Source organism: Pangasianodon hypophthalmus, chromosome 2 (assembly GCF_027358585.1).
Source record: "Pangasianodon hypophthalmus isolate fPanHyp1 chromosome 2, fPanHyp1.pri, whole genome shotgun sequence".
Lineage (NCBI taxonomy): Eukaryota > Metazoa > Chordata > Actinopteri > Siluriformes > Pangasiidae > Pangasianodon > Pangasianodon hypophthalmus.
Genome location: NC_069711.1, coordinates 32,759,379 through 32,772,096, shown reverse-complemented (window position 1 = coordinate 32,772,096; position 12,718 = coordinate 32,759,379). Strand labels below are relative to the sequence as shown.

General features: G+C 41.4%; 1 protein-coding gene across 5 annotated transcripts in view; it reads left to right on the top strand.

Annotated features, from left to right (window-relative positions):
- Nucleotides 1-12,718, top strand: part of tanc1a (tetratricopeptide repeat, ankyrin repeat and coiled-coil containing 1a) — a 70,065-nt gene that overhangs the window by 35,633 nt on the left and 21,714 nt on the right. For all 5 annotated transcript variants that reach the window (XM_034314562.2, XM_053228897.1, XM_053228901.1 and 2 more), the window contains 5 exons: nucleotides 1,745-1,982; nucleotides 6,028-6,327; nucleotides 9,673-9,798; nucleotides 10,141-10,428; nucleotides 10,505-10,647. In XM_034314562.2, coding sequence (XP_034170453.2) covers nucleotides 1,745-1,982; nucleotides 6,028-6,327; nucleotides 9,673-9,798; nucleotides 10,141-10,428; nucleotides 10,505-10,647 — 1,095 coding nt within the window. The remainder of the gene's footprint in view (nucleotides 1-1,744; nucleotides 1,983-6,027; nucleotides 6,328-9,672; nucleotides 9,799-10,140; nucleotides 10,429-10,504; nucleotides 10,648-12,718) is intronic.

The following is a 12,718-nucleotide window of genomic DNA, read 5'->3' as shown; positions in this document are numbered from 1 at the left end:
TACACTGCGGTGATGTATCGAGTGTTTATTAATGAGCACAGCGTGATAGAAACGTTGTCTCTGCTAAAAATCCATGCAGCGATGCAGCAAGTTGCATCCACCTAGGAAAGATTTCGGTGCGAGTGAGTAGCGCAGATTGTCCTCATAAAGATGAAAGATGCTGGAACGGGTGGAGGAAACGTTGCTGAGCAGGTGCATCACTCTCCATCTGACTGGGCGAAGGGCATTTAGCTGTTGGGGAGGGATGAGTGTGTGTATGTGTGTGTGTGATTGTGTGTTTGTGTACACAGTATGAGTGCACGGTTGAAGTGGGTGGAGAGATGAGAGTCCTTCATCAGTGGACTGCTGGCAGGCGGCTGTTCTCAGGAGACCAGAGCTCCAGTACACTGATTATACACACACACACACACACACACACACACACACACACACACACACACAAAACCCATCACTCTGACCTATATAGAGATAGGCACAGAGAGGACAGAACTGGATCTAGGGCTAGATCTTCTGCGGCTGAGAACAAGGGGAACGTGTCTTATTTAGCACACCCACATTTCTTCCCATGAATATCACGGTGTTATGAGGCACGAACTCTGTTGATGCCAGCTCTGTCAGGTGGTTGGATCACATCTGGACGGTGCTAAATGCAGGTGTGTCTGCGGATTTAGAGATGGTTCAGATGTTTCTGAGTGATGCACTGTATCTAGACGCACAGGATTTGTAGTGTGAATGCTAACGTGTCCCTCTGTGCCCTGATAACGGGTAATCACACCAATGACCTCTTCAAGTAAAAGTAAGCATTCACATAACACAATGAGCAAGAGCCGGAAAATGTAAAAAAAAAAATGACTGACCCTATGACGGGACTGACACTGAAGCAGTGTTAGCAGTAGCGGTATTGCTACAATCACATCAAGCGCAGGAAGCAAAGAAAAACTCAAAGCAGCAAAACAATCATTTTATCATAAATTTTAATAGTTCACTTTTTTTATTTACCAACAATAATCTGCCATGTTTAACTTTTACCCCAAAATATATTTTTTCTTAATTTAATCTCCATGAACATACAGTTAGGTCTGGTTCATGCTACATCAGAACTAGGGGTGTAAACCTCATGCTTTCACAAGATTCGATAAGATTTTAATTCTTAATAAGGCAATAATTCCACTGAATCTGCTACGATCTGATTTCGTAGCCTCCGATTGGTATTCGACAAACTTTGTTCAGAATCTGGAGCAGGTCTGCTGTTGATTCGCGAATGATGAAGGACTATTTTAAGTATCAGACTTAAGGCTAAATCACCTCCTAACCTATTTACACTTCAGTTTAAAAATGAATTTGTTTTTACACGCTAGTTGTCTGTCCTTTTTCCACAATAATCGATTTATAATTGTTACATCAGTTAATTTCATTCCTTGCCTTTTACATGACGGTTTGATCTAAATCGTCCGATTGTTACACCCGCAGTCAGAACTGCTGTTTTTTAGTCACAGTTTATGCTACATCAGAACTGCTTCTGATGAGTGTCTGAAGCACTTCTGAAAGCCCTGAGTGCTTATAGTCTTTCAGAACAGTAGAAGGATCTTCATCAAACAAGTGGGCGGGGCAGTGAACAGTAAGATATGCGAAATTTTAATGTTGTCCAATTAGATGAAGGTGTTGTCTAATGGGAAGTATTTATTTGAAAGCATGACTCTTGGCTTGCATTTGAGCTCGATTGTTTTTCTGCTTTACTCTGTAGTGTACAGTCAGTAGTCAGGGTGCAAGTCCGTGTTCCACCCTGACCGACAGCACAGCGTCTCCCAGCACCGAGAGCCCGTGTTCCAGCCTGGCGCTCAGCTCGGGTTCAGTGGAGAGACCGCCTCCGTGTTGCTCCGGACCCTGCAGCACCACCATGAGCACCACCATGAGCACCACCACCATCACCACCATCACCACCCCCAGCTCCACGCTGGAGAGCAAGGACAGCGGCATCATTGGTAAGACAAATACACGTGTGTGTGTGTGTGTGTGTGTGTGTGTGTGTGTGTGTGTGTGTGTGTGTGTGTATATACAGTCAGGTCCATAAATATTGGGACAGTGACACAGTTTTGGTAATTTTGCCTCTGTACACCACCACAGTGGATTGGAAATGAAGCAGTCAAGATGTGACTGAAGCGTAGACTTTCAGCTTTAATTCAAGGGGTTTAACAAAAATATTGCATTAACCGTTTAGGAATTACAGCCATTTTTTACAGAGTTCCTCCATTTTCACAGGCTCAAAAGTAATGGGACAAACTAATATAATCATAAATATTAGGAATATTTTTATTACTTGGAGGTAAATCCTTTGCAGTCAATGACTACCTGAAGTCTGGACCCCATGGACATCACCAAATGCTGAGTTTCCTCCCTTGAGATGATTTGCCAGGTCTTTACTGCAGCCATCTTCAGTTGCTGCTTGTTTGTGGGTCATTCTGCCTTCAGATTTGTCTTCAGTAAGTGAAAAGCTGCTCAGTTGGGTTGAGGTCAGGTGACTGACTCGGCCATTTAAGAACATTTAATTTCCAAGCTCTTGGGCTGCTTTCACAGTATGTTTTGGGTTGTTATCCATCTGTACTGTGAAGCGCTGTCCTATCAGTTTTGCAGCATTTGACTGAATCTGAGCAGAAAGTATTGCTCTGTACACTTCAGAATTCATCCTGCTACTTCTATCAACAGTCACATCATCAATAAACCCCAGTGACCCAGTTCCACTGGCAGCCAAACATGCCCATGCCATAACACTGCCTCCACATGTTTGACGGATGATGTGGTATGCTTTGGATCATGAGCCCTTCCTTTCCTTCTCCATACTTTTCTCTTCCCATCATTCTGGTACAAGTTAATCTTGCATCAGAACTGGTCAGGCTTTTTTTAGAGGTTTTTTTGCAAAGTCTAATCTGGCCTTTGTGTTCTTGAGTGTTACCAGCGGTTTGCATCTTGAGGTAAACCGTCTGTATTTACATTCATGAAGGTGGCTCTTGATTGTAGACTTTGACAATGATAGGCCTACCTCCTCCAGAGTGTTCCTGACTTGGCTAGATGTTGTGAAGGGGTTGTTCTTCAATAAGAAAAGAATTCTGCAATCATCCACTTTAGTTGTTTTCTGTGGTCTCCCAGGCCTTTTGGTGTTGCTGAGCTCGCCAGTGCATTCCTTCTTTTTAAGAATGTACCAAATTGTTGATTTGGCCCTCTTAAAGTTTCTGCTATCTCTCTGATAGGTCTGTTTTGGTTTTTCAGCCTAATGATGGCCTCCTTCACTTGCATCAACACCTCTTTGGATGGCATATTGAGAGTTCCCATGAACAGCTACCAAATGCAAATTCAACACTTGGAATCAGCTCCAGACCTTTTATCTCCTTAATTTATCATGATATAAGGAGGAAACAGGCCACAGCTGGCCATGAAACTGCTTATCAGTCAATTGTCCCAGTACTTTTGAGCCTGTGAAAATGGAGGAACTCTGTAAAAAATGGCTGTAATTCCTAAACGGTTAATGCAATATTTTTGTTAAACCCCTTGAATTAAAGCTGAAAGTCTACGCTTCAGTCACATCTTGACTGCTTCATTTCAAATCCACTGTGGTGGTGTACAGAGGCAAAATTACCAAAACTGTGTCACTGTCCCAATATTTATGGACCTGACTGTATATATATACACACGCACACGTGTATATATATTACACACACACAGTTCTAAAGTCTGTCTGATGGCTGAGTCATGCTTGGTAAGACCACCTCTATCCCACGCTGAGATTACAGGCTGAGCATCAAAAACAACAGCTCTAACAGGATCCTGTCTTGCTGCCCTTTACACTACGTCTGTCGAATAAAACATGCCATTGTGCCAAAAATTACAGCAAACGTATCTCTCTTTTACAATTTATATACAAAAAAAGGTGCAACAATGAGGACAGGAACTCCCCTGAGAATTTTACACTGTATCCAGTTCAGTGCAAAACGTTGTATCCCCTGTTGTTGTTTGAAACCCTAAAATATAGCCACAAAACCAAAGAATTCAAAGCAGAAAAAAATAAAATGTGGACGTGTCCTGCAACAAGACGTCTGATAAGAACCAGAAGAAGCCTAGAAGATCTGAAGAAGTCTAACTTTTGAACTGGTGTGATTTGATGATTTTTCCGCTCGTGATATCCTAACACACGTGATTTGAAAATAGTTCTTTGCTTGTGGAAATGAAGAAACATTTGTACAGCCTAAGAGTCGAAACATACCGAACGCATACACTTCTAGCTCCACAAAGTAGATTTCACATGTCGCTGTGTTCAGAAATGTGTCATGACAAAATTTATAAAGCAACGCAACTGCAAGCTGTGTTCTGAGTTTAGCAGCCACGGGGCGCTATAGTCAGCAAAGAGGCTAGTTTCTCCCTGTCAGCCGTCATGGCAGAGCAGCAGTTCAATGGGCCTCTTGCAGAGCTGCTTCCTTCGTATAAACATATAATGATTGTATGGCTCTCTGATTTATAAAGCACCAAGTCTGAACTTGCGTGATTTGATACTGCTACTGGAAAAGTTTCAAGAGCTTTTTAAACTCTCCTTATCGCCCTCTTGAGTACCGAGCTTTATAACCGCCAGAGTAACACAAGAGCACACCTGTGCAACAGGATCGTTCTTTAGCAAGGTTTTGGACGGGAGTTGGCATTTGCGTTAACGTAGATACGTAGGGTGTGTGTCAGTCCTAACACACCTTGTTAAAATACAGATTCTTCATTTTGTCCCGAGGTTACACAAACCTCGTTACTCAACTGTATCTAAAAAAAAAAAAAATGAAACGGAGTGCACAAGGGGAATGGAATTGAGTGCAGTGTATAGCCCAAGGATTTAATCAAAAGAACAGGAGAATAGAAATGCCTTCAGTTTTGATTTAAAGTCGGGGCACATGCAAGATCTTGTAGCTGTTCACATGCAAGATCTTGTGGCTGCTTCAACATGCTGTCCTGAACAATCCTGATCAGTCACATGCTTGAGGATTCTTCAGACGGAGGTCATGTGACATGGATTAAACGTTTTTGTGTGATGTCACGCTGTATTATCACTGCCATTTTGAGGACAAAACTAGGGCAATGACTGACACATTAGAGTGCCGTTTTTGTGTTTCTTTCATACCAGTATATTGACATACATTACATCTTCACCAAGCAGCAGTGATGTGGATACTTCCTGTCATGTTGCCTTGTAGCTATGTACACTAGCTAGCTGTGGGATGTTTTTTTTTTTGGTCAAGAAAACACAAATTCTCTTTGTTTTCTGCCAGTTTGTGAAGGTCAGAAGTTCGTGAGAAAGGACATTAGGTATATTTTAACGCCTTTGTCAGAGTACAGTTTATTCTTCCTCAGTAAGGTGAGTAATTTTAGCTGTCTTTCATCTCTAGTTACGTTCTTGTTGTGCAGCAAAGCCAAAAATTCGGTCCCAAATATGATAACCGCTGCGATAATGAAAGAAGCATAAAGGTATAGGTCATGTGGTATGACCGTGATGGCGTGGAATTCTTATATCAGGTAATGTTATATGTTTAATGCACATTCCTTGCACTGTGTGTGTTTTTTGTCAGGTTGTACCTGCATAATTGCAAAAAAGACATGTTGTATTTTTTTCCACACACAAACACTTGTGTACAGTTTCACCAGAGCACTTGCTGGTAACAGTAATGTCCCAGAGCTGTCCCTGAGTTGTGTTCTGGTGAAACTGGGACGGCCTTGTCTTTATTTCAGGTCTGCCTCAGCTTTGAAGTAGGACACGAGCACTGTTTTTTTTTTTTTAATCCCAGAATAGTGCTTTTTATTTGGATGCACTTAAGAAAAGGACGACGAGAGATAACTGTGTAATGTACCAGTCATTAGTTTTATGAGTTTTATCACCTCACAGGTACCTCACCATTATCAAACCTTTAGCATTGACTCATATGATGAAATGCTTTAAATGAATCTGTGTGTTATACCTGACTTTGTCCTGCTCTGTGTCCTTTTTCTAATCTTGTCCTCTAGCCACAGTGACCAGCTCCAGTGAGAACGAGGAACGTTGTGGATCTAGTCTGGAGTGGGGAAAAGATGGCGGCGGAGGTGGTGGTGGCGGCGGTGGAGGTGGCGGCGGCGGCAGCGGTGGTGGGACTATCAGAGACGGCAGCCATCCCGCTCCTCCACCTGTAGCTCCTGTCGCTGTTGGAGACTCATCATTACCCAGTGAACCCCAGCCCCGGACTGCCACGGCTGCCCCGCCACCCTCAGACGGACTCGCCCCGTACCAAAGCACCTCACTGATCATGCCAAGGCCCAACTCAGTGGCAGGTTAGTGCGCGATCGCATCACTTCCTGTTCCAGATGTGAGTGAATTTATTCATAAATTCGTAAAGCATTTAAACAAGTAATGTGGTATTCGTGAAAAAACCCTTTAGTTGAGAAAAATGTTTATATCCTTTCTTTCACTCCTGAGTTCTACCTATAAGGAGACTCACTAATCGATTGACTGACTTCAGATCACGTAATTGGCGATGAGTTACTGAGGTTTTATATACAGGTTACGCCATCAAGTTAAAAATCACTAGGCATTATTTATTTCAGCTACACACCGATTTAATGAAAATGTTGTGACATTCAGTGGTTTCATATTAATAACATGAAAGAAAGCAATTCCAAAACAAATTCATAAATTTATATGAATAAGTCTAGCCGTTCAAATAGGGCAAAAGTCAAAAGTAATGGCACCCTGTGAAAACAGGAGGAGTTGGTGTGTGTCTGCGATCGCCGACGAGCTGTAATTACTGGAAGATTGATTGGCGTGATTTACAAATGAGCTTGTCAGAGAAACTCACAATCTCCTCTTTTGTTTCCTTTATTTATTTTAAAGATTAATATTAGAAATATCAAAGACAGATTTTGTGTGCTAATATTTTTAAAAAGTGTTACTGGGAGTTGCATTCAGACAAGCCACACTATATTATTTTGGTCTTTTTCACTTTTCTAGCTACACTAGTGTAGTTCAGCAATAAAAATGGACAAATTTCACAGTGGTGGCAAAAAGTTTTAAAGAAAGACAGATCTTATGCTGTGCTTCAGAGGCTTTCTTTCACCATTTAGTTGTCATTTTGTTGTTTTCAGCTCTCTGTGAGCTTTTGTGGGTGCCAGTAAATATAAATCAGCTGTGCTGTGAATGCGGTTTTCTAATTGACGTACGCGAGAGTACAAAAAAAATCAGTGGTACTGAAACTTTTGTAAATTTTGTAGGAATTTTGAGTTCATTTTGGTCAAGAAAACATTCACACACAACTTTCCTAAAAGATTAATAAATGAGATCCAGTAAGTGTCTTTAATGACTTCACTCACTGTGCTCAGTAATGCTCCAAATCTATATAAAAGTACAGAGAGAGTCTTGGTTTTAGTTTTTAAAATGTGGTTTTAGTGCTGTGTTAACAAGTTTGACCCAAATACCAGTCTGTACGATCAGAATCTGCTGTGCAAATCATATTTTTAGTTCAGGGCTACTTTAAAGGACAGATTATTCAGAGTTCTTGTGATTGGACAGCAGAGGCTTTTTGGGGATTTGCTGTCCCTCCAACAAATGTGTGTGTGTGTGTGTGTGTGTGTGTGTGTTGCAAGAGAACAAGATCGTCTTCCTTCTGTGTGAGCATGTGTTTGTCCCTGAGGAGAAAGCTCACCGTACCACCTCAGTGATTCTGCTGCTGCTGTCAGAAGGCATGAAAGTGTGCACTTTTCCTTCTGCTGGCAAAACATTATAACAACGCGATGGCAGAATGCGGAGAGGGTGGAGTACAGGAGGGATGGGCCAAAAATTAGCAAATGCCTCCTGATTTTCTCCTAAATGATTCTGGTTCATTCACACACATCTAAACTTGACATATGTATGAAAAGGAATTCAAAATGTCAATGTACTGAACATTTTTGAGGAGAAAAAACATAAAATACCATGATTTGTGCATGCGTAGTAGCTAGAACAGCCTGAAAAATCTGTTTATTGTGTTATTTGAGCCAACAAGCACAAATTATTTATGGCAGTTATGTCAGATTTGTTTTTTTGTTTTTTTTAAACATCAGCCTGGCTATCAGCTTATATGTTTCTCCCAACTGAAGTAGACAGAAGGCTGGAAGTAATCGAGATGGTCGAAAGTGAGCAGACTTGCCTATAAGGGCGTCTGTTCCCATAAAAGCTGCGTCAGGAGAGAGGAAGGTCGGCTATGTCTCTGAGAGAACTGTGAACAACCATCTGACAGCAACACTCCCCTTTTTCACTCCACTCCTCCCCTCCACCTCCTCCTCATCCCTTCATGATTGCAACGTGACGCTCCATCTGCAGAGATTACACGATTCAGGCCGATGAGATTACAGCGAGGATAGAGGGGATGCGGCTGAGCAGAATGTGCTAGAAAAACAAATGAGCGACTAATGGAGTGAATGAATATAGATGAGTGATTGTACGGTTTATGCTTCACTGATGTGTGTTAATATGCTTTGGGATGCGTGTTGTCCTCTGTGCATTATGTATGAAATAGTAGATGGTAAAATTGTAAGCCTGCATGTGTCGTGATGTGGCCTCTCCATGTCAGCCTTAGCGAAGGAGGCGTGGCCTCTGTCTGTGTCGCTTGTAATGAAGGGGGTGTGGCTTCTTGGTCTGTTAGTCTCAGTGGAGGAGGCGTGGCATCTGCGCCTGTCAGTCTCAGTGGAGGAGGCGTGGCATCTGTGCTTGTCAGTCTCAGTGAAAGCGACATGGCATGGTTGCTTGTCAGTCCCACTGAATGGGCGTGGCCTTTTTACCTGTTAGTCGCATTGAGGGAGGACTGACAGCTTCCTACTTGTAGTAACTGACAGCCACAGATGCCACGCCTCCTTCACTGAGGCCTCTATTCCTGTAAACTCCAGGGAAGGAGGCTTGGCATATATGTCTGTCAGTCACTACAAGTAGGAAGCTGATGGTTTCCATAATGGTTAGCATCAGTTAACCATCATTATTCTTTTTCAAATCAAGTAGCTGTAGTAGTTTGTAATTATTAAAAATGTTATCATGACAGCAAGAAATCACGCAAGTTATCACAACTGTAACGATGCCTCGAAAAGGGTATAATACATAGTTTATCACAATATAGATATTATATTGTCATAATGCCCAGCCCTAGCTGTAATATCTGAACTTCTGTGTTAGCTAACACCATTTTTAAAGTGTCATGCCCAACATCGTGCAACGATACAATTGTTTCACCTTGTTTGCGAAACGTGTGATTTTTGTTTATTGTCCCGTCCCATTGTTTGATCAGCAGCTTGCCAAGTAACCAAGAACCTCCTTCTGTTCAGAGACACCAAGAACGTTTCAGGCTCTCAGAAGTTCTTTTGTGCTTCGTCACTACTTCTACTCAACTTAAATCAGTGAAGGAGACACGGCCTCCCATTTCTCTTCTCTTTTTTTGATTACAGTCAAACAATACTACATTAATCTGTATCACATCGTATTTCAGCGGATCATATTGCATCAAAAACAGCTCTAAATCATATGAAATCACTGGCTGCTTTAAATATTTCATATATTAGATTGTTGTTGTATCATATCACACTGCTCTAAAACGTTCCCATGGGATCTCTCTCTTCCCTCTCTCTCTCTCTCTCCCTCTCTCTGTCTGTCTCCAGCCACCAGCAGTACTAAGCTGGAGGAGTTGACGTATCTGGACGAGCAGCGAAATGCCCCCATGCGTTCGTCCCTGCGTGGACCGTGGCACGGTGCACACACCAGCGGTCGCAACCAGGAGAGCAAAGGTACCCTGCTTGAACCATAAATATATCAAATTGCAAATGACTTGAAGTAGCAGTTTCACAAAATAAATATCATTAGACAGCACCATCATTAGACAGTTTCACCATTGTGTGTGCTCATGGGAAAATAACTGGCTCTTATGATTTGGTTTTTTCTATCAAGATGCCCTAAAAGAATGCGTTGGTACACTTTCACCAATCTTTAGTTCTAAAAAAAAAGGTTTTATGAAATCTGTAAAATGGCTACATGTCGTACTTTCGTTGAATCGAACAACTTTCAAGCAACCTGATTATTATGTGATTTTGTATTCTAACCATCACTTTCTGTATTTAACCCCTTCCCAGCTCGATTCACACCGTATAAGCCAGTAGACATCATGCTCAAACCCTTGCTGTTTGAGGTTCCCAGCGTTAGCGGCACGGACATCGCGTTCGTAGGCCGTGAGTGGCTGTTCCAGCGTCTGGAGGACGTCCTGATGGGCGAAGGAGAGGTGGCACCAGGACGCGGTGCCGTCGTGGCGGGCAGCGTGGGCTTCGGAAAGACGGCGGTCATCTCCAGACTCGTGGCTCTGAGTTGTCACGGTGGCCGGATAAGACAGATCGCGTCCAACAGTCCCGGAGCTTCGCCTAAGAGTAAGGATGCACCTGTGCACTCTCTAGCTACAAAAATTACATTTTGGTCAGTGTAATATGAGTGTGTGTGTTGCAGGTGGAGGTAGAGGAAGTGAAATCTCTAGCCATGGCAGCCAGCTGAACCCACCGTCTCAGAGCCCCCACCGCAGCAGCAGCTGCCCTCCGACCCCCGACACACACCGGCACAGAGAGGAGGCCGTCAAGCGCCTAGCCAGCAAGGTTTACTACACAAGCGTCTTCTTTTTCTCTACCTTTTCTCCTGATGTGTATTAGGGAACTTTAACTATGTCAAATATTTAGTATTTAAATGAATTGGGATGAATATGAGCCTGTAAATTTATACAGCTCCAGACACGGTGAACGAGCAGTAGTGCTACGCTCTGTGTGTTTGTGTCACACAAACCAGAGATGATCAACTGTGTTGATTTCTTATGCAGAGAAAAACAGGAGGTGGCAATATTATAAAGTGTATCATTGAAAAATTTTAGTGGTTTAGATTTCTGTTTATATACCCTGTTGGTGTTATCTAGTTAGCTATAGTAGAGTAATACATTTCTATTTTACCTACAATACTACAGTGTAATATAATATAATTTATTTTATCCACTATTCCATACTATACTACACTATACCGTACTGTACTTTACAAAACTGCACCTATTTTGTCTACTATGGTATGAGATACTATACTTACACTATACTTTAGCTATTTTATCTGCTATAACATACTGTACTATACTTATACTACAGATATTTATCTACTATACTGTAGTATATTGTGTTATATCTACCATCCAATACTATACTACACTATACTTGTTTTATTTGCAATGATATGCTATACTTTACTTTACTAAGCTATACATATTTTATCTACTATTAAGATAAAATACCATACTATGCGATACTACACTATGATATACTACACTATTCTATACTATACTATACTATCTCTCAGCTTTGGAGTGTGATAGAATGAAACTAAGTGTGCTCCTGTGTTAGTCTTGACCTCTCTGATGCATGAAAATCGGAGAATGTCAAATTTTTCGCTCCAAAAAAATGATAAGTTAGGCTTTGTGTTTTTTTGAGCAAACAAATGAACATTCTCCGATTTTCAGCAAATTCACACTGTGCATTAGAAAGTTCAAGAGTAACACAGGAGTGCACTCAGTTTCGTCCTGTCACACTTCAGAGCTGAGATCTGAGCCTCTCATTTCCAATATATTACGCTTATATTACAGTAAAATATACAGGTTTGAGATGCACACATTTACACATTTTACTGATCGATATCAGTTAAAGTACACGTGCAGTGCATGAGTTTGCCATACGGCCAGTATGCTCACCAAGTCTGATATTTTGGTTTCCTGGAAATTGTACAAGAAATATCATACTCCAAAGACATGACAGATTATCAGTATATTAGCTAGCAGTGTTAATTAGGCTAAATATAGCAACTAATGTTTAAGAGTTTAATGCAGTAAATGTATAAAAAGCTGGTTAGCTAGTAAAGTTCATTAATATAGTCTGACAGAAATATAATAAATACAGCTCTTAGAGTTACAGTTCAAGCGTCGAGGTTCATCACACCACCAAACAATTTCTAACTAACCGAAATACTTTTTTTGCATTCAAAATGAGAAATTTTGTTATATATCACCTTCAGGGCACATACTTACACAGACTTTGTCTATGTAATTTATTTATATTGATGCATAATTTAAAAAATATATCAACATACTGTATATCATAAATTCATTTATTAATTTAGAGCTGCAACAAATAACACCAGGGGTTAATTAGTGAACATTAAGGGAATGTTAACACTAGGTGACTAACATAATGCATGCGCATCTCAATCGTGGAATTTTAAAATGCATAATTATTTATTTTTTGAACAGTAGAATTAGTTTTGACAGCCATAATTTGTGCAGAGTTCAGACTGAGCCCGTGAGAACTGAGCTTGTGCGCTAGTGATGACACTGCATGCATCTCAAACATTTCTGCCATTTGCTTCACAGAAAAAAATCCGGTGCATCTGATATCTAAAATATAATTGTGACTGAAAAGCAGCACCTCCCATGCAGTTCTGACACCTTGCTCCTGTTGAGCTGTGTGTGTGTCTGTGTGTGTGTCTGTGTGTGTGTCTGTGTGTGTGTCTGTGTGTGTGTCTGTGTGTGTGTCTGTGTGTGTGTCTGTGTGTGTGTCTGTGTGTGTGTCTGTGTGTGTGTGTTTCTGCGTGGAACATGTTCGCTGTCTGCATCTGGGCTTCATCTCAGCTGAACGTCCT